We start from the raw sequence: 27,120 nt of genomic DNA on the forward strand, positions 1-27,120 counted from the left end.
AAAATGAAGGGCAGAAGAGGCAGATTAAGAAATGCGGGCCCTGGCAATATCCCCAACCACAGAGGCTTCCTCTGGCCAGGGCTTTTTTTATTTTTTAAGATTTTATATATTTATTTGAGAGAATGAGAGAAATAAATTATGTTTGAAAGGAAAAAAAAAGTGTGTAAGGAGGGGCAGTGGGAGAAGCAGACTCCCCACTGAGCAGGGAGCCTGACACGAGACTCAATCCCAGGACCCTAGGATCATGACAGAAGGCAGAAGCCTAACCGACTGAGCCACCCAGCCGTCTTCTCAGGGCCTTTTGATGCTTCTAATCTTGTTTCTCTTTTCATCTACAAGTAATAGAAAGGACATGGAAAAAGATACTTGCTTTGCAACACCATGGAAAAAAAAAATACAGCTGTAGAAAAACTTGGTAATTTTATAACAAAAAATAGGTTCATGCTGTCCATCTCCCAAAATTAGGAAGAGAGGCAGCAAGGATGATCCTGCCCCACCATGCTTTGGAAAACAGTGAGTATGTCCATCAGTGCATTTTTTTTTTTGAAGATTTTATTTATTTATTTGACATACAGAGACAGAGAGACCACAAGTAGGCAGAGAGGCAGGCAGAGAGAGAGGGGGATGCAGGCTCCCTGCCGAGCAGAGAGCCCGTGCGGGGCTCGATCCCAGGACACTGGGATCATAACCTGAGCCGAAGGCAGAGGCTTTAATTCACTGAGCCACCCAGGTGCACATCTTTTTTTTTTTTTTTAATTTACTTATTTGAGAGAGAGAGAGAGAGACAGTGATGGCGAGGGAGAGCTGGAAGGAGAGGGAGAAGCAGGCTCCCACTGAGTAGGGAGCCTGATGTGGGGCTCAATCCCAAGACCCTTGGATCATGACCTGAGCTGAAGGCAGAGGCTTAACCACCTGTCACCCAGGTGCCCCCATCAGTGCATCTTGTTGAGGTAAGAGGGAAGAACCAGGTAAGATATTCCAGAAGTTTCATCAACATACAACCATCTTAGCCATAAAGAATTATACTAAATATAATGTAACTGAAAATCAGCATTTCTAAGCATTTCACTTTCAGATTTAATTAACAAGTTAATCTAGTACTCTGTTAAGATTCTTTTAGCTAATGAAAAAAGACTCACACAAAAAAAGATAGAATCTGATTTTGCTTTATTGAATACTACCCCATGCCCAATATTTACAGATGTAATTTGATGGAATTTATAAGACTACCAAGTGAAGCATTTTAAAAAGTTAATCTGAGATACTCTTAATGGAAATCATCAATTCATATGTGTTAATACAATAACTAATTAAAAATTTTCAGCCATTATCCAAGGTGGTTCAGTTCATAGAAACTCTATTTTCAAGAAGAGAGAAGTCTGAGGAAATAAGAATTTTCAGAAAAATATTTCCATATCTAGTCACAATCTTCCAGTTGTTCTGTAAAAGAAATCAATAAGAATTATAGACATTCCGGCCACCATGAATTAAATATAGATTTCTCAACTGCATGACTCTTTTCCTTAATGCCATATTTAGCTTGAAGCATAGAAAAACTATTCTTCCTTTATCATGTTTTCAATAGGTTTACAAATTTTTTAGGTTTAAAAAGAAGTATATATCCAAATTTAAACCAGCACCTAAACTCTGTGGCCACACATTGTGATTACCTTGACTCTCCACTAGGGAGAGTCCATGGAAGGAAGAAGATGGACAAAAGAGATGGTTTTTCTCTAACTAGTCCTAAGTGTGACTTACTGTAGAAGCCAGTTGCTTTCACAGACATTAAGAGGTCACCAGATACACAGCATCTCCCTCAGTGTATCTGAAAGAATACCGAGGATGTGTTGACTAATGGCTTGAACTTACATCTGGTACATTCTCAAAATAGAACTGCAAAAAAGGGAAAGGGGGGGGGGTGTCATAGTGGCAGATGGGAGGGCATTATTTTCTCTATCTGTACAAATTTAAAAGGTACCTCTCTGGTTTTCAATGGCCCAGGTTTACTCCTCAGACACAGAATTCAGGAATTACAGTATTTCTATCTTTAAGAAGTATGGGCTTATGTTATTACACAGAGCCTGGTCTCTCCTTTTTTTAAAAAGATGACAGCTCTTAAAAATGTATTATTATTACTATTTTTTAGACAATCTAGATATTAAAATGTAAATATCACATGTTAATATTAGAATATTAAATGTAAAATTTAATTCCAGCTATACGTTTCAAAATGCCAAGATAAAATAAGGCAGTGTGTCAGTGATAGCAACTCCTTTCTATATTAAAACCTGAAAACTAAACAGTTTTTAATGATATTCATTTTTTGCTAGAAAATCGCTGCTGAAGAGGCAGATAAGATAGAAAATCATAACAACTAAATGTCATTATCCACAATTTAAAAACATTCATTTGTCGAAAAGGATTCTGGAAATGGTGGTGGTGCTGGGTTTTCTTTTATGTAAAAACTTCCCTATACATGATAAATACGTTTTCTGCTCAACAAACCTATTTTCAGATAATATAAAGGCAAATTTCATGTTATGGATCATCATATAGTTTAAATTCACTGGAGTCCCAAAGAATGTTGCTCAAAGGAACATTTTTCAATAACAGAAATTAACCCTATTCATGAACAATTTAAATGGCCAATAACAATATACAGAAATGAGGCTAAAGTTGGAAGAGTAGAGTAAGGTATATTTGTAAGCAAACCACAGCACAGAGTATCTTCGTCTTCATTGATTACTCCACATTAATATATGCACACATCTGTTTTATGGATATCAGATAAACATGTATCTGATGTGTTTCTATCAAGTGTAAATATACCACTATAAATTTCCATTTTTTTTTCTTCAATCCACTTTTGTTCTGGAAATTGCCAACACGCTGATGACTGTAGCTCTTGGTTAATGGCACAGTCATATGAGTGACATACACTAGCTTTGTCAAAGTGCAAGGCTGACTTACCAATACAGTCAATAGTTGATCATTTTTCGAAGGGCATCGTAACACTTCCATTTGTCTGGGATGTAGAATGGCTCGAAAATGTGAGGAAACGGTGTGTCATACCCACATACTCTTGATATAGGAGCTTCTAGGTTTAGGAAACATTCTTCCTACAGAGAAGAATACAGATAGTTCATTCACAAATATTTCTTTTTATTAAGAGAGATGAAACATTTCCACTTGAAATGTAATTCTAAAAAGAGAAAAAAGAAATGTAATTCTATCCAGGGGCATTAAAATAAATCAGTATATCGTAACGTTAAAAAAAAGGTTAAAAAAATTAAGTGACATACACAAGTCTGGCATGATCCCAGTTTTATTTAAAATGTCTTCATACATGCATGCATTTATGTCTCCATGCATAGCTCTGGTTTAAGCCTCACTGGGAATATACCAAATGTGTTGTCCTATAAATTCAAATATAAGGCATGACAAAATTGTAAGAAAATGCTCACAGGAAACTCTGCAGCTTAAAATTAGTGGTGGCATATGTTTTCCCTTGTTTCCTGTGTTTTTCAAATTTTACATATAATGTATTATTATCATAATAAATGTTTCTAATTACCCTACAGTCAGACTGACCTTCTAGCAGTTACTTAACCATGTTCTGGATTCTCTCATGGCCAGGCTTTTGTAGATGCTGATGGTTCCCTGGCCAATTCCCAGCCCAAGCCCATAGCTCTTTGCCTGACTCCTGTGTGCACATCTTTCAGATACTGTGTTAGGATTCACCTCTGCCAGGAAGCCTTCCCTGGTGGCACTTGCCCAACCCTGCACCATTGACAGAGGGGTTTCTGCCCCTAGCCTTCACAGTACTGAACTGAGCAAGATCCACTGTAGTTGCTCAATTATCTGTCTCTCCTGAGAGACAATGAACTCCATGAGGCTAGAGGTCTGGTTCAAAAATATAAAATCCCAACCACACTTGAGGAATCCTACAGGAAATTATCTTCAGAGGGGAAAAAAAAAATTAGGTGACAAATTCAAACTTGAAAATAATTTTTAGAGAGTTCCAAAAAATCTAAAGAGAGCTATGTGATTAAACTGTTCCTATGAAAATGATATTGACGTTACCCCTCACAGCTATTACTGCAAATAAAATCTTAGGGTTTTGCTAATAGTTGCCAGAGGGGAGGAGGGTTGGGCAAAATTGGTGCCAGGGAGAGGGAGATACAGGACTCCAGTTATAGAATGAGTTAAGTCATGGGAAGAAAAAGCAAAGCACAGGGAATCCAGTTAATGATATTGTAACAGCGATGTAAAGGGAAAGACAGTAGGTATGCCTACAAAGAAATAGCACAATGTATAAACTTGTCAAATCCCAAGTCATATACCAGTAACATTGTGTGTCAGCTATACTAAAGACATAAAACAAAAAACAAAAAACCTCACACAACTTAAGGGTTTATAGGCATCTACTTCCTGCATTATCTTGCTTTACCAAGGATTTGAGGTCCACCTTTCCCTATATATTTTACTTAATTGTATTTTATTTTATTTTAATTGGCTTCTTAATACCATGCTTTATATTGTTTAAGTTTTTATTTCAATTGCAGTTATGGTGTAATATGCATTTCAGGTGTACAACACAGTGACTCAACACCCATACATCACCCCAAGCTCATCACAGCAAGTGCCTCCTTAATCAACTTCACCTATTTCACCCACCCCCTTCCCACCTGCCCTGGTAACCGTCAGTGTGTTCTCTATAGTTAAGAATCTGTTCCTCAGTTTGCCTCTCTCTCTCTCTCTTTTTTTTTTTTTCTCTTTGTTCAGTTGTTTGGTTTCTTAATTTCTACATAGGTGTGAAATCATATGGTATCTTCCTTTCTCTATTTCACCTAGCATAAAACTCGCTAGCTCCATCCACATTGTTGCAAATGGCAACATTCCTTTTATGGCTGAGTAGTATTCCAGTGTGTGTGTGTGTGTGTGTGTGTGTGTGTGTGTGTGATCACTCTTTGCAAGATATACCTGTGTGTTTGCATGAGCACAGAAAAAGGTCTGAAAGGTCACACTTGAACTATTACTAGAGGTCACCTTCTGAGGCCAGGAGTGGCAAAAAGGTGAGAAAGAGCTCTAGTTCATACTTAATATGTATTGTAATAGTTTTTATGAAACTATTTGTAATTAAATGTAATTTACATTTGTAATTAAATGACACTGACATAAAAGAGTAAAGAATACCTTCTTGTGTGAATAATGGTTACTATTTTACATTAGTTTTGTAACTTTGTATGTAGTGTTTCCTTAATTTGGAAACAATTATTCTACATTAAGTGGAGTGAAAGGATTTTAAATCATTATATATAAATATATAAAGTATATTTTTAAAAGTCATGGAAGAAACTAAGGATGTACTAAATGTTGGCTAACTGACTAAATTGGCTATTTAAATTTAAAAAATCATGGAAGATAACAGATACATAACAGAGGACTATGATTCAATTTTATAAGGATATGCCCTGACCAATTGAAACAGTTTGACATTTTAATGCTTTGCTAACTGAAGTATTATTAGAGAGACTGGCATTATTCCCTCCACAGACTTGTGTTAAAACATGTTTTAAAAAGACCGGAAAAAAATGCTTGGGTCAAGCAGCTGCACAGAGTGAGTTCCTAATGGACTATTTCATACACAAATGATTTATGTGTGGCTATATGTTTCTCTGGGCAACCATCAAAACAGGGCATCCTTGTTCAACCTGTTTTTTTCATGCAGAAGCTGTACACACACACACACACACACACACACACACTTACAAAAAATATTTGAATCTCAATGGCAGATTTGTAGATCAATGTACCAGATTAACCCTCTGGAAAGTATGTATCTCTATTTTATACCATATTATAATACTAGAACTACAGTAAACGTGTGCCCTGAATTTCCAAGACCGTCCAGATTAATTGTATTCTTCTTTTCCACTGACTGCATAAGCATACTCATACTTTAAAAACTCTGATGATCTTTAATTCAGAAATAGTAATCCACATAAAATTAGGAAGAAATAATGACGTCACTCACAGGGTTGTGAGGGTTACAGGTCATGGCCGGCACAGGGGCTAATGTGGAAGAGACCATTTTCTGGTCTCTCTCCTCAGAGAGCATATATATAGACCAGCTCAGTCCACAGGGAACCATTACAGATGTGAAAGTGAGGTTCCAAAGCCATACAGTCTAATATGTAACCAGGGACTTCGGAAGAGAACCCAGACAGGTGCCGAGAGAAAACTCTTCTCCAGCTACTCATAGTCCAAAGTTTCTCCATGGGTCCCGTGAAAGAGGACTGGAACCCTCACACTAGACCCCATGACGGTTTTCATACATTTTATTGTAGTGTGTGCTTTCACATAAACAGTCAGCTTAAGGAAAAACAGATATTCCTTCCAAAAGACTATTGTCTGAAATTCAAGTATATGGTATCCGAAATTTACTTCTGAATGTCTTTTTGTCATTGTGAGACTCATCTTTCTAAAGCATGTTAATAATAGCAACCAGACAGAATTATATGTAATGAATTATATTTTATCTCATTTAATCATTCTCACAAATATATGAAGTGGGTATTACATTCCATTTCACAGATGAGGAAGTCAAGGTGAAAGAGCCTGGCCCAGGTCAAACAGCTATGTACACAGCCAATTAAGATTCCAACCTGACTAACAACCCATGTTCCCAGTCATTCATCTGCAAAGTGACTGCTGAGGACAGTAATAACAGGAAAAAACTAAAGTAAAATAGATAAAATGGTAAAACAGAAGGCAGGTGGGGATTAAGGTTTTAAAACAGAACCTTGATAGAAATAAGGAGTTAAATTGAGTCTAAGACGCCTCTTCTGGGTATATATCAGGAAGGTAGAGGCTAAGACGTGTGAAGGTGTGAGCACACACTAAGCCTCGAAGAAACACATAGAGCAATAAACAGATGGTCCCGGGTCTCAGCAACCTCCTGAACTGTCCTAAATGATTTAAATAAGCATCACTCAAATTGTTTATATATTAGCCATCTGGGTTGCTATGTGCATTGTAACCAGAAACGGAAGATGAGAGTCTGAAATGATAATTCCAAATCATAAAAACCATAAATGCAAGCAACATAAATTCTTTATTTGCCTATATTATGCAATAAAACAAAGTTTTAAGTGTCTTGTTCAGATTGCAGAGGAGAGAGCCTGTATATTTTTTAGCAGGTAAGAGAGAGTAAATCAAAATTAATTACAAAAGGACCCATTGTTGTTTTAAGAAAACTAAAATTATTAGTAGGTTTCCAAAAATTAAGTGTATTGCATTTAATCCCGTGTTTTGGTGAACATAATACCGAGTATATACTGTGTGTATGTAAATGTGTACAGATTAGGGCTTTCATTCAAGACCTCCCAGCACTTAACCGCATCTCCCCATTAGAGTTTTAAGTACATCAAGCATAAATTCTCCCATCACAGGAATTACAGCACTGAAATCAGTTTCAGGCATTCCTCACTGTACCTTCACTCACTCTCCACAAATCTTTTCATTGTTTTTATGGCAAAGCTGTAGGATATAATTGATACAGCATGGAATCTAGAATTCTTTTTTTTTTTTTTTTTTTTTTAGATTTTATTTATTCATTTGACAGAGAGATCACAAGTAGGAAGGCAGGCAGAGAGAGGAGGAAGCAGGCCCTCCGTGGAGCAGAGAGCCTGATGCAGGGCTCAATCCCAGAACCCTGGGATCATGACCTGAGCCCAAGGCAGAGGCTTTAACCCACTGAGCCACCCAGGAGCCCTTGGAATTCTATTTAAAGGGAGTCTTTGTTTTCCTATGATTTAACTTCTCTGAGCCTCTGTCACTTAACAGCAAATTAGGGACATTAAAAATTCTGCTGTTATATTATCCTATTGTCTTGTAACACTATTGTTACTAGAGGCCTACTTGCTCCTCCAGATTGTAGAGAGTGTCTGAAGAGGACCCGGTTTCAAGCTTGACATATCATAGTGTTAATAATTGCTAGGTTTTTGTTTCCCTCTTGAGATTTCCCAAGTTATAATAAACACAAGGTGTCTGAAAGCACAGATCAAACCATCAATGAAGAAAAGATTCTGGTGTACAGAACGGTCAACACGGAATGGCTACCCTTGCTGGAGACTTACTAAGCCTTAAAAAATGTAAGTAAATACCACAAATAAGTACGTGTCATGTGAGGAGAGGGTGGGAATCACTGAGGTTATGAGGAGCCAGGCTGCGCTAAGGCCTCAGGGAAAGGGAGGGTCCAGTGCTGCCCCCTGGTGGGGTTCAGGGAGCCTGGACACAAATTGCCAGTTCCTGGGCCTGGAATGATAAACAACTTGTGTGGCTAGATGAGGAAGTCAAGAGCTCTGGAAATAGTTGAGGAAGTCAAGAGCTCTGGAAATAGTTAAAAAAAAAAAAAAATCTAACTCCTCTCCCCAGAAGCACATAATTTCCAAACAATACTCCTATAGCAAATTAGGCTGTCAGTTACCTACTGGATGGTTTCAACCAGAAGAGTCCGATATAATTTAATGTAACCAAGGTATAGACACTGAAAAATAGCCAAGAATAAAAGACCACTCAGTATCATTTAATTTATTTTTAAAGCAATCATTTGGTCTTTACTTTTTAAATCAAGGCAATCCCAAGTTCGGATTTCTTTCTAGAGACAATTCTGGAAAAATTTTTATTCGGTTCTTCTAATGACAGAAAGTTGGAGACAGCCTATTGTGTTAGACCACATATTACCCTGAGTTGGAAGACTGTGAAGAAAAGTTTAAAGTGAGATAAGAACACTTCGGGTCTTTTATATATGTTCCAACTTTTCATAGCTGACATAAGCTGATTAAATTACTTAAGTTTCCCTGCAAAACTAATTTTTCTAAACATTTAATGGAGAGTCAGAAAAGGAGGATGCTGTAATGAGAAACAAGTCGAATCAGGCATACATTGTCAATGGGATTACCTCGTAAATCAAAAATGTTACATTCTTCCTTGGAATAAGGAGAAACATTGGCTCACAACTTAATTCCAAAGTAATAACTTGGAAAATTAATTTTTAAATTATTTTGCAAACAAAAAGTTTCACGTCATATAGTCATTATTATGCCACCAACAACCCATTTAAACTATGAGAATATATTTTGTTTCCAAGAGGAGAGAGGATGCGGTTAAATTAAGCTCTAAATGTAGTGAGCACCGAACGAGATGTAGAGGTCATAGAGTCATCCTTTCTTCTCTAGGAGAAAAAAATTTAAGAAGCAACTTTATATGATTTGTGGATGTGTTCAGTTTTAAACCTAAATTCCAATACCATTTAGTCCCAATTTAGTTAAATTATTAAATTAACAATAAAAACAACAGAGATTTCACTTCTAAGTGCAAATAGTCATCTAGAGGTCATAATGAGCAGGGCAAGAGTTAAATTCTAAACATATGGGAAAAAAATCACAATAAACCAAATGATGCAAACTCGATAGCAATATAGTCAATGAACTTAGAGACTTGTATTTTGATTATAAATTGAATAGTCTTATCTATGGAAGGCTAGACATCCCCCAGCTTCCCAATACTATCAGAGAATATTTGTTTTAAATTTGTTTTAAATCTGCCCTGAAAACTTGTCCATAACCAAAACATGAGCTTCAGCAAATGAGAAAAAAATTATTCTGGTGTCTTGAATCACACTTCCTTAGCAAATGAGTCACAGAAACCTGTGAAGGCCCCTAAGCCAGCAGCTCCAAATTAATTTCATTACTGAATTAAATAAATACAACATTTGCTAATCTAAAATATTATTTTTCATTTAAGCTAATGGTTTAAATACTATCTTATCATGTTTTTAAAACTTAGCTTAGAAGACACAGTAGGCTGTACTGATTTTCTATGCAGCACAGACCTATGAAATTAATTCTTCAGACAGCACCGTCCCTAATCTGCCCTCGAACATCAAAACTATGCTTATTTTATTTTTCCGATACCTATGCACAGAAGATGCATTCAATAAACACTTGTTGATATGAGGTCTCTCGCTTTGAAAATACAGTGGAACCAGTGGAACTAAGTGAAACAGTATATGAAAAATAGTATTTTATCCAGCTTTCTCTAACACCTAAAACATTATAGTGAAGCCCACCTATTTCAGCAAAGCTTCTAGATAAAATCATAATCCTGACTAAATTAAAAGCTGAGATGTCTCTGACTTAACTTCACTGAAGTGTCTACAATATCTGAGCACTTTAAAAAAAAAACTTCCATTTCTTCCTCTTTAGTGCAAATTACTAGCAATCTGGTACAATTTTTGTTTTCTGTGATTTCTCTAGCTAAAGAATGGGACTGAATTCTAAATGAGGATTTTCATTTAAATTCAAATTCCATTTTTAAAATGGACGCTTATATTCTGAAGTTAGAAATATGATATGTGAACTAAATGGGTTTCCCCGCATACAATCTAGCTACCCAAAACAAAATTGGAGTATGATAATTAAAATGTGCGCAGAAATGATTCGTGGCTCAAATTCTATAGTTATATTAGAATATAAACAGGTTAATATAAAATTATCTGTGAATCTCCATCGATTAACTGTAGAAACTGAAGTAGAACAAACTTTAAAATCATTAAAATTAACGATTTATTACTTCATAGCGATTTTTCCTCTCAGAATGATGGTTTTGTAACTTTCACTGTTTTAAAATCAGAAACAAGTTTAAGTAAGTGATAACTCATTTCTATCACTTATAATGTTATCTAAGATCACTGTTTAAGAAAGTGCATGTGTTCGTTATGGCCCAGGGACCGTATGAACTACTTTATAGGTATTAACTCATTTTGCTTTTCATAAAGACTAAATTAGCAGCCGCAAAGGCAAAAGTCGCACCCCATCCAAACCACTTTGGTTTCCCCGGTAAAACCTGTCAAGGTCTGGTTCGGCTTTCCAGCCTTCCCCCAGATACAGTCTGGAGCTGTGACCCACAGCTGCCGCGCCTTTCACCTGAAGAGCACAGGCGAGAAGCAGCAGCTAAAAAAAAGTTATTTCTCCCTTCCATCCTCCTGCCCATAAACATCGCTTTTATTTGCAGCCCTTGGTCTCCAAAGATGTCCCGAGGCTTTCAAAGTTCAAAAGCTAAAGTTAAAGTTCTTTTCAGACATAACTATGGGCAAATTCTGACATGTACCGCAAACCGTGGCTACCATGCTTTTGTTAAAACAATTTATATTCAATTGGGGGTGGGGGGAGAGAAAGGCAATGCTCTCAAATTTCCACAGACGCTGGAGCTTCTCAAATTTTATAGTTCAGAATTCTTCCCTATAGAAGCAAGCATCGGCAGCAGCAAAGTTGGAAAGTGGAATTTCCTGAGAATGTGGGTGCTTAATGATAAACATAAGCGACTTGCTGCACCGGGGTCATCTCAGGAACAAACTGCTCTCTGTCAGGTAGGATTCTTGCTTTTGTTTGGCAGCAGGAAACTTCAAATACTCCTCTTAAGCAACTTTCGATGATCTCACAAAGCATTCGGTTTTTCTGTTGTTTTTTTTTCCCCCCATAAAATTATTCCTACAGCATTCTCATACCACCAAATGGTGCTCAGAAGGCAGAAATCAATCCTGGCTGAAGCAATCTGATGATTCTTTTGTCTCGTGACACAGAAAATATATTCTTTCAGAATTTGGGAAACTGAACCTGCGCTAGGAAAATCTCTATTAGGATTTGTCACTGTCCCAATTCTGCAACCTGATTTTAAGTTTCAAGACTGGTCACAAAACGAAACTACTAGAATAAAGTGATTTCCCCCTATCTGGCACCATCTTTCTAAAAAGTTGAGAAGCCAGATAAAGAACTGATGAAAATATCTGCTATTGTATGAATGATCTCTTATTACGATACAAAGTTTGTTTTTGTTACTGCTTTTTCCGTCTTTTTAAATATGTCAAATTTCTAGTTTATGTTTATGTTTAAATGCTAAATGTAAAAACTAAATGCTAAATTGTTAAATGTAAAAAAGGCAAGGGAAAGGGAAAAGATCAACTTTATTTTATCTACGTAATGCCAGAAGAGACGTGTCAATGTTTTTACTGAAATTAAACGCACTTTTTTTTTTTTTTTTTTAAGTTAATCTTGAGTGTCATAGCAACACAGCCTTTAAGCTTGGTTTTGCTGAATGAATAAATCAGACCACGTTGTTTTTCAGCAATTTAATTCTGGTCACTAGATCACTACAGATTTACTAAGAAAAGCACAACAGAAATAAATGTCCTAAGGCTATCAACAATTATCAGGGAGATGTAGTCAAAAATTTGTTGATTGGATCCCAGCAGTAGCAGCACTCCCAAAATTTAATAATTGAACTAATTTACAAAGCAAACAAGTTTTTGGCAGGAATCTCTGACCTAAGTAAGAAAAGGCTTGTTAGTGCTCTCATTATTTAATGCAGACGACTTTTACTAATACAAGGAGTTCAACCTTTTCACTCAACAAATCTAGCACTTGTAATTATTGTCTGCATCCAATTAAAATACAATGCGGAACCCAAAATCTATTTTCCTCTTTGCTGCACTTACATATCTATGTTTCTGCCTTTAAAGTTGCTTAACATTTCCTACAAAGAAGCTTTTCAGATTAAATGTCTATGTATCTGCATAGACACATTTTCAGAATTTCCAGAATCAAGAGATAGTTCAGAATTAGAGGAAAAATACACGTGCCTTTTTAATGCCCATAACTGGATAAATATGTGCTGAAGATGAATTAAGATGAATCTACTTCTCGCAAAGTCTGTATTGCTTGCTCACTGTGGACAAACTTCTAATAAGCCTGATAAAACTATAGATACTAAAGATACACTAGTGAAATGTGGTTTAACAATAACTAGGACCTGGTTCTGGATACTTTTATAGTTAGGTGAAAAAAATATTAAAAATGCTAAAGATACTGTTTGTAGATGAACTAAATTTATATAGTTTCTTTAAAAGGGTGATGTTCACACAGTTTATTGAGTTAGACCAAAGCATTCACTTACTATTTTTTAATCTGCCTGTTTGGATGAGCTCTACAAAAATTCAATCAGGTCCCTCAATTAGGAATCAGGTTAAAACACAGAGCAGGGATTCTCCATCACCCCCTCCCCCCGAGATCACAGGAGCTTCCCCACTGGTCACATACCACAGACAACCATGTGCCTAAGCATACAAGGACACAAACAAATAATTCTGTGTTTAATCAACGAATACTCATGAATATTCTGAGACACCACACGGAGGCCTACTGGAAAAGCAATGTATTTGTCCTTATGCCTCTCACTTCAGGAAGAGGCATAGGTATACCCAGAGAACAAACAGCCAGACATTAACTACATAGTACCCATAATAAACTACATAGTTTATTAACTACATAATAAATAAGTACAACTATTTATATAGTCTCAATCCTTTCAGCAACTCTGTGAGGTGGTGACAAGTGAACAGAGGCTGGCAGAGGTTAGGGGAGGTGGCCAAGATCGCACAGGTGTACACGGTGAACAGGACGTGAACCAGCTCCCCTGCTTATTACTCTTGAGTGCACGCTACAAGGCTTTCGATTTAAAAGTACGCAGGAGAGTATGGGTTGGAGAAAAGGCAAAATTCTTATTTAGTGCTACCATTACAACTGTGAAATAGAAACTGGTGGAAATGTCTACTTGTTGATGCAAGTCCAATCCATACATACTTTTTAATAAAAGGCTTAGCAGTTTAGTGTCTTTGAAGGTCAGGGGTCACTAGGGAAGAGATGGGTCTCTAGAGTTACAGTAGGTTCAGCACAGATTGAGAGGTTTGGCTTCTTTTAAATATTTGTTGGGGAGAAGATGAAAAAATGAGAGGAAAAAAGGACAAGAGTGGAACTTTTTTCTACGATGGGCTTGCTTGAGTGCGGGGCATAAATTGCCCCTTTGGGTTCTGAAGCTGATTTTGAATTCTGAGTAAAAACTGGATATTCAACCAATAGTGGGCTGTAAGCTTCAAGTTGCTTCAACACTGAGATTCAAGAAAAGCAGTTCAGTGCTTCACGAGGAAATGAAACTTGCTTCCTTTCATTTCCTTATCTATAGGAAAATCTAGATTTAACTTAAGTAGCTAAGTAATTTGATAAGAATGTGACAGCTTTTTGACAGAGTAGGAAAACAGGTCAAATAAACATGGGTTACAAGTTTTATCCTAGCCTTAACTTAAATTGGAATATGAAATTTAATCCTCTCCTTATAGTAAATATTTTATAGCTATTCTCCACAGTTAACTCACTTTGTAGAGCTCTAAAACTACAGAAGAAAATTCCTGGGTTATTTAAAGAAATATCTTTTGAGACTAAAATTAAGATTTTTTTTTTTAATTAAAACGACAGACAACAGATAAGACACCACAATTAAATTAATCTGAAATTAAAATGTAAATGTAAGGGCGGTATGGGGGTCTCCCTGCCTCAGACTCTAGTCACTGGCTTCAATTAGTGGTTATTGGCACAGACTCCACGGCTGGCACTGGGGTGTTTATTAAATAGCTGTGGGCTCTCATTATAGGTGTAAAGCTGGCTGCACACATGTAAATGCCACCAAGTGGGCCTGGCTGTGTGCAGACCGGTCTGTCCCCAGGCACAGAAACAGAGAGGTCCCGGTGGTCTGGGACAAGAACCGCAAACGTCCCCAAGAAAAGATCACATTGAAAAGCTCAATTAAAACATTATACATGTTCACAATATATCTGGGGTATGATGCATTAACATTTCATCGTTCTCAATTCCCAGTCCCCCGAATGAGCACGCTTGTATGTCTGACATAACAAATCGCCGACCCACAAGGATTTTCCTCAGGTTTCCTCCAGTGCTAATTATGGAGCAAATCTAATTAAGTTTGTGTGATTCACTCCAGCAGTAGGTACTTCGGTTACTTCAGAATTGCCAAAAGGGATCTGCAGTGTCTCTTCTCCCTCCAAAACAAGCACACTGCGTGCCAAACTGATAACCATTAAACACAGCTGCAGAGCAAATGTGCGGTCTCGGTCCTGTAAATACAGTGTTCACACATCAATCTGCCCCGCGAGCAATGTCGGGTTCAGAACTACCAATTGCGGGTTTATGTAACCGTTAGACGAGTATTATATACGAGTGTTTTCACCCAGCACAGCTTGAACAGATTCCTGTATGTCCTGCGAGATCCTTCCACTGACGAATACTCACTGAAACTCTGAAAACCCCAAACCGTGATAAATAACGTTCAATCAGCATCTTGTTGAATTGGTTTTCGAGCTCTACTCCTCACGTGAAAAAAAGTCAAAGCGGTCTTGTGCGTTTGAGAATGTGTTTGTGGGGCAATTGACATGCAAGAGAGTTAGCCTCATTCCCCAAGAAAATCACAGATATGGTATGTATTAGAAATGCTTTTCTTTTCATGACAGTCGGTGAGTGTGTAACACAAACCTGTAGGCATATCAGAGTTGCAGAAATTGAACGATTTTTATTTCAGTAACTCAAAAAATTTCCAAGGAAGGAAATTCTTTTCAGAGGGGCTCTCCAAACTGGGTGGGTTGCCGGATGCTTAAGGCCATGACCGCATTCCCTCCAGAGGCTGTTAGATCACTATGGCAACTACCCTCTCCCTATCAATAAGCCAACAGCACTGAACACTGATATTCTCTCTAAAAAAAAAAACAAAAAACAAAAACGGTTTCCTTTTCTGTGGCTGCAACGACAGGGAACTAGCTTCAAGACTAAAATATACCACTTTTTGTGCAAAACAAACTATGTTTGCTGCCCAAACGGTTTCACTGGGATTCAGCTTTGTCAAAAATACAAAAACAGGGAAATCAGCCATGGTGCCCCAGTTTAGTTTCAAAACAAGGTAAAACTGGTGACAAAAACAATCGAAAGCTGTTACAGCTGGAACGGGTTATGTGCAGAGGTCCAGGCAGAAGAAGAAAATCGGTCTCCAGGGAGCAAATGACAGATCGGAAGCAAAACTGACATGAGAAGAACATATGCTTCCACCCAGCCCTTGGAGTTTCTTAAAAGCAGCACACACTGGAATGGTTGTAGTTCTTATCTGTGGTTATTCCCCAATATGTAATTATTACCGTGCAGGGTCATAAATTACTTGATTACACTGATTCAATGAAATAACACCCCCCCCCCATTTAAGGAGATACGTAGTTGCCAGCGTGCCTCACTCCAGGTGTGCAAAAACCAGCACCGCAAGCCATCACGCACACTGCTTCACGCAGCTCTGCTGCTTGGAGAGGTACGGTGCCTGACGCAGGGAAGGGCCTCAGTAGATCTTTGCTAACTAAACTGTTCTAGTTTCTACTTACACTGTTCACTCTGGGGCATTAATGAGCTTAGTCACTGATGAGGCAAAAAAAAATCAACAAGACAGGAGCTGGGGTGTGGACGTTTTCACTCCTTAGCAATTACTGAACACTGCCCTACTCATCTACCAGACGCCACACTATTTATTGTGATCATGCCCTCCCCTAGTTAAAAGCTTTTCCTGGCTCCCCAAAGCTTATTCTTTATTTATCCCCATTTCCCTCCCAGCCCAGTACAGACATGCACAGGCCTACCTCCACTCCGAAGCTTACCATTTTAAAAGACTGCCTTTACACGAACCTCTCTCTCTTCTCCAGCTGTCGGATTTTTCTATCCCTTGCTATCTTCACATAGTCCACTTTCCAAAGTCAGCTCCAAGGCCCTTTTCCAGGAGGCCTTCAGGACCTTGTGTTGATTTTAAAATCCATGTGTTCAATCATTCAGCAAATATGTCCCTACCTTCAGAGTTTTAAATTCTAGTGGGGGAATAGGTATGAGGACGTGCTAGAAAGGAAATATGCAGGGGTCTGCACCCGGTAATAACAGGGAGCTAGAGCTCCAAGGTACCCAGGGGGCTCAGGAAGGGGTTTTTTTGAGGAGGTGGCGTTTGAAAACCATCAGTAACCAGCTCTGCCAAGAACCAAGTAGAAGCATGCCTTCCAGGTCACACAAGAAGTACCAAGGCCCCCAGAGGCAGAGAAGAGCCCGGTGGGATCCAGGCAGGGAGAGAAAACGCTGGTGGGACTGAAGCACTGGAGGAGGGGTAGGCTGCACACGGAAGGAGGAACAACAGGGTGAGGGAGGTGGGTAGGCAACCAGATGGCCAGGTGGCCAACAGACCAGCCCTGGCAGGAAGATGGTAACATATGGTTTTGATATTTCACATATCTATATTTTACCAAGTACATACAAGAGTAGCTACAGAGATTTATAAGATTCTCCAGGTAAACTCAACGTTCACTTGTAAGAAATCAGAAATATCTCCAGAGATGAAGGATGGGGTTGCCGATAATGAGACCCAGAACAATACAGGGATGAGGGTAGTAAGTCCAAGTACACAATGTAAACAGATCATTTTTGGGGAGTAACTTGGGGTAAATTATCACTTCATTCAGTAGAATACTTTCAAGGGATCAATACTAAAATGCCCACTTCTGAGGAAAATAAAAACAGGGCATTTTAGAACTGGAAGTATTTTATTAGACTTTGTGGCTAATCGGAATCCCTTTTGGCTAAGATTCAAATACCTTTTCTCTTCTAGTAATTCAACAGATTTACTACCATATTAGCTCCTTAGCAATAATATCAATTTCTCACTTACTCACACTACTGACTTCCTCTTCCTATTTCTTATCTCTGCATCTCTCTCAGTGGTTTCTTACGGTTATGTATTATACAGAAATATCAAAAAATGGCCTAGCAACATGCATGAAGTCATATTTTTATAAATATTTTTTATTGTTCCTTTGGAAAGGATTTGGAATCCCCTGCAAAGAGAAACAGATTTTCAAGTGCTCTACGTAGGGGTAGTAAAGAAAAACCTTCTCCCTCATTCATGTCCTTTCTGGATTTTCTGTCACCAAAGCGGATTATAATACAGCAAATTCTGAGCTAGTCCCGTGTTAATGTTGCTACCCAGCAACCTGGGGTGGTTGTGAGGTAATATAAAAAAGAAAGCAAAATATAATTAGAATGCATTCCATGTGCCCAATTATACAAAACTGAGAAGGGAATATTTGTTTTTGTTTAGCATGTATCTTAATTCTGATCTATAAAAATTCTGATTAAATGAAAATCCTATAATTTGGAATTATTTGGAATCTCTTAGAAAGTTTAATTCCCATTTGCTTTTTGTTTTGTGAAAAAATGTTCTCTTTGTGAAAAAGAATGACAAAACATCTCAACTTCTTTGGTTTTCAGACTAATGCTGTACTGTGAAGTAGAAGACTGGGGTCCTTGTCCCGATTCTGTTATCAACTAGTAAGTGACAAGACCGTGTGGCTCTAGCTTTTCTTAATCATTCTCACTGCCTGCCAGGGAACATCGATCAACATGATAACAAGGGAAATCAATCTCCAGTCACCGAAAGAGTAAATGCCCTTCCTGAATCCCTTGAATAGAAGGCATCCTAGCATACAATGTCTGGCACACAGCGGCTACTCACTCAGTCGAGGTTTACTTGGAAAATTCCAGTTTTCACTTATCTTTACATCTTTCCGACAGGGAGAAAGGCAAGGGAGTCATTTGCCCTTGAATACTGAAAACAGAAGCTAAAAGATTTTGAACAAAACGAACTTCAGCCCTGAATTCTTCACAGAGCTTAGACTCCAGGTTTGCAGGTGACGATTTTGACAATCGAATGGCAAAAAAGGTAATAAAATATAGACAGTCACAGAGCCAAAGCAAACTAAACAAACAAAACAAAAGGAAGAAAACGAAAGAAACCCCAAGGGCCTTAAGAAGTCACAAAATGCTTTGGTTTAAGAATCAACACTAAGGGGGCTAACTCCATAGTGAGGGGATCAAAAGTACAGGAGTGGTGGCCATTTTGGTGAAAACAATCTTATCACCATTAACAAAATGAGTGGGAAAGACATCATCAAAGAGGAGGGTCAGAATCACTGGAATAAGAAGTACGGAGAGGATGGAGGAAACACTCCTTCATTTGTTTTTTTTGTTTTTTTTTTTGTTTTTTTTTTTTAAGATTTTATTTATTTATTTGACAGAGAGAGATCACAAGTAGGCAGAGAGAGAGAGAGGAGGAAGCAGGCTCCCTGCTGAGCAGAGAGCTTGATGCGGGACTCGATCCCAGGACCCTGAGATCATGACCTGAGCTGAAGGCAGCGGCTTAACCCACTAAGCCACCCAGGCGCCCACACTCCTTCATTTGTAACAAAAACCCAGAAGTTGGGCAAAATCTTCTTTGATGATGAAACACATAAGAATAATTTCCTGGGGTTAAAACACAGGAGCATCTCCTCAAGGGAAGATCAGAACCTCTAGGACAGGGTAAAATGTTAGATTTAATAAAAGCAGGCACAGGACAGAGTGAAAGCAAATATCTGCAAACCACTTATCTAGCAGAGGTCTTCTATCAGAGGATCTGTACACATCTCTCAAAACTCATCAGTAAACAAAGAAATGATCCAATCAGAAAGTGGGCAAAACACAGGAACAGACATTTCATTAAAGAGGAGGTAGATATCAAATTAAGTACTTGGGGGACGCCTGGGTGGCTCAGTTGGTTGGACGACTGCCTTCGGCTCAGGTCATGATCCTGGAATCCCAGGCTCGAGTCCCACATCGGGCTCCCAGCTCCACGGGGAGTCTGCTTCTCTCTCTGACCTTCTCCTCACTCATGTTCTCTCTCACTGTCTCTCTCTCAAATAAATAAATAAAATCTTCAAAAAAAAAATTAAGTACTTGGAAAAATTGTCAACACATTAGCTATTGGGGAAATGAAAATTAAGACCACAGTGAGCTCTCACTACACACTTAATGCAACAACAACAAAAAGGACAATGACAACGCCAAACGCTGGTGAGAATGTGATCACCCACACACCAGGGGTGGGAATGTAAAATGGACCAGCCACTCTGGAAAATGGCTTGGCAATTTCTCATAAAACTAACTATGCACTGATACCATCGGACCCAGCAATGATACTCTTCAGCATTTATCCCACAGAAATGAAAACAGAACCACACAAAAATGCACACACAGGGGCGCCTGGGTGGCTCCGTGGGTTAAAGCCTCTGCCTTCAGCTCAGGTCATGATTCCAGGGTCCTGGGATCGAGCCCCACATCGGGCTCTCTGCTGAGCAGGGAGCCTGCTTCCTCCTCTCTCTGACTGCCTCTCTGCCTACTTGTGATCTCTCTCTGTCAAGTAAATAAATAGAATCTTAAAAACAAACAAACAAAAAAAACTCACACACACAAATCCACAACAACTTTTTCCTAATAGCCAAAACTGAAAACAACTCAATGGGGGAATGGTTGAAAAACTGTGGTATGTATATTCACACATACCATGAAAAACTACCCAGTCATAAAGAACAAGAAGCTATTCATAGACACAACCACCTGGATGGAATTCAAACGCATTATGCTAAGTGAAAAATGTCAGATTTCAAAAAATCCCATACATATCAATGTTGAAATGACAAAACTTCATTTCAACACTAATCTTTTCTCTGTTTCTATAAACAGAGAAAAGATTAGTGGTTGCCAGCTAAATGGAGATGGTGGAGGGTGCAAACAGAAAAAGGTATTGCAATGAACAATTCTGTATCTTGCTTGTATATCGAGATATGTGTGTACATGATATATAAGATATATGTATACATTGAAGTGTGTATGTGGGATGAAACTGCATATGATTGCGCATGTGCACACATGAAAATGGGCTGAAAAAGTGGTGAGAAGTTCTGTAGTCTAGTGAACAGCATCATACCGATGTCCATCTCCTGGTTTCCATATCATACTAGAGTCATAGATGTCACCATGGAGGGAAGCTCAGTAAAAGGTACACGGGGCTGTGAGTACTGTTTTTGCAATTTCCTGAGTGCCTAAAATCTTTCAAAAACTTATTTAAGAGGTTTTTTAAAAAGGTATTGGCTAAAAAATAATACCTTGCCGATGTGCTCTCTCCATAAAAAAGCAGGCATATATGTAAGGAGGTAGAAAGGCCTAGAAACGAAGTAATAACCAGGCTCTCGTGTGGTCTGTCAGGAAGCATCTGACTGGACAAATTCGTCTTCTAAATCTCAGTTTTTCTAATTGTGGAAATGGTAGGTCTAGTCCACAGGCTTCTAAAAACTGGATGTGTTTAATTTTAGTGAAGTCCAGTATGTGCCTGGCATACAGGGGATACTGGTTTCCTTGTTTCTTAACCTATACTACATGACAGTGAAATAGTCAGACAGACAGAAAGAAGGTCATAGACCCAGCAGAAGTCCAAATGCCAAATCTAAGGGATACTCCAGCCTTAGTGACTACACAGAGGACCCCAAGAACACAGGACTTCTGGCCTTAGTCAAGCTGTAGCTTGAGGCTCTGCTGCTGTTCCCTCATGGTAGAAAGTCTTTTCTACAAAATGTGTTCCCAAAATTTAATAAGTAACTTTAAAGATAGTTTTACATTTATGGAAAAATGGCGAAGACAGTACAGAGTTCTCATATACCCATGCTCAGTTTCCACTATTATGAACACCTCACATTAGTACTGGTTCATTTGCCACAATTAACGAACCAATGTTGATACATTATGATTAACTAAAGTCTACTTGTTATTCATACTTCCTCAATTTTCCGCTAATGTCCTTTTTCCATTCCAGGGTCCTATATTCTATTTTGTCTTCTTGTTTCGTTAGGATCTTCTTGGCTGTGACTGTTTCTCAGGCTTTCCTTGTGTTTGGTGACTTGGACGGGTTTAAGGAGCACTGGTTGGGTATTGTGTAGAATGTCCCTTAATCAGGATTTGTTTGATGATTCTCTCATAATTGGGATGAAGTTAAAGGGTTTTTTCCCTCAAGTATTTCTAGTCCCAGAATTTAATCCCAAATTGAAGAGAGGTGACTGAAATTGGACAAGTTAAACTTCCAGAAACCAGTAAGTAGTTTTTGGGTCACTCTCCTGTTAAAAAAAATGCTTGGGGATCCCAAACATTTCTTAAGAACATTACTGACACCATTAAATAGATCAGCCTAACCTGTGTCAATCACAACCAAACACAAACAGTTCTAAGACCGATGGCTATGATAAAACAGTCTTTAGACCTCTAACAACGTTCTTTTATTTCACCTGGTAATTTCATTTTGTAGAAGGTTTTGCCAGCCCTTTATCAAGCTCTTATTAGCATTTGTTCCATTTTCTAGACAGAGTTTATAGAATCTTAAAAAAATCTGTATAGAATCTTATAAATCTTTAAGATTTATAAAATCCTAAAAGATACATCCAGGAACCACATTTTTCTATTAAATAGAAATCAGAAAAAGGGCGGCAATGTATTTGCCTGATAATCTCCAGAAATACAATGATGGAAGGCTAGATTCTGCCACAATAATAATGTTGTGAAGCAATGAGAGTTTTCACAAGAATCAGGAATACATGTTACAGATTGGCATATGCTATCATGTTTAGGTAAATTAAACCATTTTGATACATGAAATTATTATTTTATTTTTATCATATTGTATTCTAAAATATCACAGAAAGATTTTTTCCCTGAAATACCTGACACTCAGAGAAATACCAGCGCTATAGCATTTTCTATATGCCATTCAAAATGTCCCCATTGAAAGTATCAAGAATTTATAAATGTAAAATAATTCATTATATTGCATCACTATGACTTTATACATAGTGGCCAGTACTGACTGCCCAGCAACCATTCCCATCTTCCCCCCTTTTAAGAGTACCCAGATTTTCCTTCAGATATCCATTCATCTTCTTTTTCTTCTGTCTCTCTCCCCCATATATTGTGGGAAGGTGACACTTTTCCCAGTTCCGGGAGCGGGGAAGGGGCTCCACTGACTTAGCAAACTGGCATTTTCCATTCTCCTAAGTTCAGAGTCTCTGGTTCAGGAAACAGGACCTTTCTGGTCTAATGAGGGTGACTCTAGAACACTTGCTTGGACCTGCTAGAGCCAGACAGCCACTAGGAAAGACATCAGTTCTGAGATCAAACATTTTATATCCAGCCCCCTCCCACTTGATTGAAGAAGGAAAAGAATAAGGTGACCAGAGGCAGGGGTTGGGGGGTGGAGAAAGAAGGATGGGGAGAGCAGAGTGGGTAGTGGGGAATGGATAGATGTATCACAATTACCCAGGAGTTCTGAGAACTGCAGGTTCATCCCTGACCCCTACCATTGTTGAGTCACTGCCCTAAGGGATTGGCTGAGCCTCTGGGCATGTATGCTAACATATATTACTAGTATATTGCAACCTACATTTGTAAATTAGAATTCCTCGAGGTACAGTCCGCCTCTCTTCTTCCTTTAAACCATGAAAACTTAATAAAATGGTATCCACATTTCCTGTCTTGGTTTCTTGCCCTGTCAACTCATTCCTGCATAGATGCTCATCTAATTGTGTATTACACAATGCTCTCCCAGAGCAGGGCTCACACCTGACTAACTGTACACTAAAATTATTTGAAGAGCTTTAGAATTGATGCCTCAGTCCCAACACCCAAAAGCTCTGATTTAATGATCTGAGGGACAGTAAGTTCACCAGGAGTTTTAAAAACCATAGAATATTCTATTATACAACCAACCAACCAGGGCTGAGAACTACTGCTCTACTGAGCCGTTGCTACGAATGACCCCTGAATCACTAGAGTCAATGAATCTTTCTCAGTTGTTTCTACCTTAAGAGGAACTGGTAGAAAATAGTCACCAAAGAGGAGAAGTAATATTTTTCTCACTAAAAATCCCACAAAGTTGGAAAAAGAGAAGAAGAAAATCCATGTACAGAGAAGAGCTGTAGGAATATGTGAGTTAGGATAGCTGAAGTATGAGAATTTTATGGGAAACAGTACTGTTTGAAAGAAAAATCTCCGTATTCAAAATTGTCCATAAATCCCTCTCTCCCCACAGAACAGTTTGAAATGGGTCTAGATACTATGTAAACCCACTTATTAAATGGTTTCAGAAAAACTTTCTTAAGATGTTTTAGTGCCTTAAAGTTTGTGTGGGGAGGTGATGTGTGTGTTCAAAGAGAATCTGAGAGGGGCGCCTGGGTGGCTCAGTGGGTTAAAGCCTCTGCCTTCGGCTCAGGTCATGATCCCAGAGTCCTGGCATTGGGCTCTCTGCTCAGCAGGGAGCCTGCTTCCCTTCCTCCCTGCCTGCCTCTCTGCCTACTTGTGATCTCTGTCAAATAAACAAATAAAACCTTTTTTTTTTTTAAAAAAAAAAAAGAGAGAATCTGAGATACCAGAATTTCTTTTCTTCTATGCATTTTCAGAGACTGATGATCATTAAAAAAAGGGTCAATGTGTATTTGCATTCACAAGTAACATAATACTTCAAAAGATCACATTTCAAAAGCAGAAAACAAATTAAGAAGGTGTCTTTCTGTAACTGAAATAACACTAATAATATGACAAATAGATAGCCAACCCCCACTGAGCATACACCCGGGTGCCAGTATTAAGCATGACTTGCATTATATTATTATTCCTCATGAACCCTATGAGAGGAAAGCTTCATAATCCCCATTCTAGAGATGAGGAAACTGAGGTTTAGAGGTAGGTCACTACTCCAGTTGGCATGTACCAGAAACAGTATTTGAAAGCAGCTCTGTCCAATTCAAGAGCTTGAGTTCTTAACTGTTATACTCTTTTCTACACTGTTAGGAATCCACTGAAGTTAGTTTTTAAAAAAATGTTTACCCCCCCCCCCACTGAACAGACTATATTTTTAAAAAATCATTACACAAATTGACAGAGAACGTTTTGGGCAATTATAGAATAGCAAGAACAGAAGGCAAAGGCAAGTTTAACCTAAAATGTAAAATCCAGAGCCAGTCACTCTGGGGATTTTCCATATATGTTTACTGGTGATGATGAACAAATTATAATTTTATACTCTCCTTGATTCATTCTATTTCTGTAACTTTAAAGTCTTCCCATTGTGAATATATTTCCCAGTGGCTCCATTTTCCATTTCCACACAACCACAAGTCACTATGCCAAAGGCTCCTCTAACTCAAGGTGGCTAAACAGATCCCAGTTCCTAATGAATTCATTTTTGTTTAGAACACACACACCACCAGCTCTTTTCCATGGACTTGAAAATGACAGCTTTATAGTAAATAAAGGAGAAATGATGGCACTATTCTGAATAAGTACTCACCTCTTAATGGGGCTAAAAAAATGTATGTTATATGCTCTATATAGTCTATATATGATGATGACACAAATTAGAGCATCTCTCCCCGTAAGTGAATGTTCCCTGGAAGCAGGTACCATATCTACTTATCATTGCCTCTCTACTGCCTAACACATATGTTAGACTCTGTGTAAAAATTTGCTTGAGCTCATTTAACATTTGATATTCACCAAAATACTGCAATATACCTGTTCGGTGAGAAAATATATTTGATTTCAGATTATATTTCTCCTACTGGAAATCACACATGTAATTGTTTATATTTTAAAAATGTAACTGGGAGTACAGAAAAATAGAAAATCAGGAAGGGTACATCTTATGTTTTGGTTACCACTGAATATTATAGCTCTCAAGAGTATGAGACATTATTTCCCTGTTTCATATTAGTTGAAATACATTAAAGATGATGATATGTCAGGGTAAAGAATTACTCTTCATTTAAGTGTCCCTTTTTAAAAATTTAGGCAAACTTGGGTTTGCTGAACATTTCTGAGGATTCAGTAAGTTACAGTCATGTTAATTAAAAATATAAACATTTTTAGGTTTCAAAGGAGCTAAATATTGGATACAGCCCTTATCAAGCTTCAACATTAGGACTAGAAGTTTTAACTGCAGCAATCACACAAGAAATAAAAGGCATCTGGGGGGTCTGGGGGGCTCAGTTGGTTAAGCGTCTGCCTTCGGCTCAGGTCATGATCCCAGGGTCTTGGATTGAGCCCCACATTGGGCTCTCTGCTCGGCAGGGAGCCTGCTTCTCACTCTGCCTCTGCCTGCCACTCTGCTTACTTGTGCTCTCGCTCCCTCTCTCTCTCTCTGTCAAATAAATAAATACATAAATCTTTAAAAAAAAAAAAAGGCATCCAAATTGGTAAGGAAGAAGTAAAACTGTCAGTAATTACAGATAACATGATAGAAAACTCTACAGACTCCACCAAAAAAATTATTAGAATAAATGAATTCAGTAAAATTGCAAGATATATAATTAATACATAGTTATCTGTTGCAATTTTCTAGAAACTAATAATGAAATAGCAGAAAGAGAAATTAAGAAAATAATTCCCTTTATGATTGTACCAAAAAGAATAAAGTACCTTGTAATAAACTTAACCAAGGAGGTGAAATACGTATACTCTGAAAAGTATAAGACACTGATAAGAGAAACTAAAGATAACACAAACATATGGAAAGACATACCATGTTCATGGATTGGGAAAATTAACATTGTTAAAAGGTCCATACTACTCAAACCAATCTATAGATTCAATGCAATCCTTGTTAAAATACCAACAGCATTTTTCACAGAACTAGAACAAATAATCCTAGAATTTGTATGACACCACAAAGACCTCAAAGAGCCAAAGCAATCTACAAAGCTACAGTAATCAAAGCAGTATGGTACTGGCAAAACAAAACAAAAAACTAGACACCGAGATCAATGGAACCAGATAGAGAGCCCAGAAATAAATCTACACTTACATGGTGAATTAATCTATGACAAAGGAGGCAGGAATATACAATGGAGAAAAGACGGTCTTTTCAATAAATGATGTAGGGAAAACTGGACAGCTACATGCAAAAGAACGAAACTGGAATACATTCTTACACCATACATAAAATAATCTCAAAATGGCTTAAAGACCTAAATGTGAAACCTAAAACCATAAAACTCCCACAAGGAAACACAGGTCATAATCCCAGATATCAGCCTTAGCAACATATTTATAGATATGTCTCCTTAGGCGAGGGAGGCAGAAGGAAAAATACATAGCTTTTACACAGTGAAGGAAACCACTGACAAAACAAAAAAGCAACGTACTGAATGGGACGAGGTATTGGATATGGGCTAATATGCAAAATATATAAACAGCTCATACAACTCTCCACCCACCAAAAAGCAAACAA

The 27,120-nt window shown here is 38.0% G+C and overlaps 1 protein-coding gene across 2 annotated transcripts in view; it reads right to left on the reverse strand.

Moving 5' to 3' along the window:
* Window positions 1–1,150: 1,150 nt before the first annotated feature.
* The window catches only part of BCKDHB (branched chain keto acid dehydrogenase E1 subunit beta), a 224,954-nt gene continuing 198,984 nt past the window's right edge, over window positions 1,151–27,120 (reverse strand). Inside the window, exons 10-11 of one of the 2 annotated variants that reach the window (XM_044246705.1) lie at window positions 2,971–3,119; window positions 1,151–1,440 (exon numbers count right to left, since the gene is read on the reverse strand). In XM_044246705.1, the coding sequence (XP_044102640.1) occupies window positions 2,979–3,119 (141 nt within the window). In that variant the 3' untranslated portion in view covers window positions 1,151–1,440; window positions 2,971–2,978. Of the gene's footprint in view, window positions 1,441–1,741; window positions 1,894–2,970; window positions 3,120–27,120 lie in introns of those variants that run through there. The other variant, XM_044246714.1, reaches the window with a different exon arrangement.

The sequence above is a fragment of the Neovison vison genome, chromosome 1, assembly GCF_020171115.1.
Source record: "Neovison vison isolate M4711 chromosome 1, ASM_NN_V1, whole genome shotgun sequence".
Lineage (NCBI taxonomy): Eukaryota > Metazoa > Chordata > Mammalia > Carnivora > Mustelidae > Neogale > Neogale vison.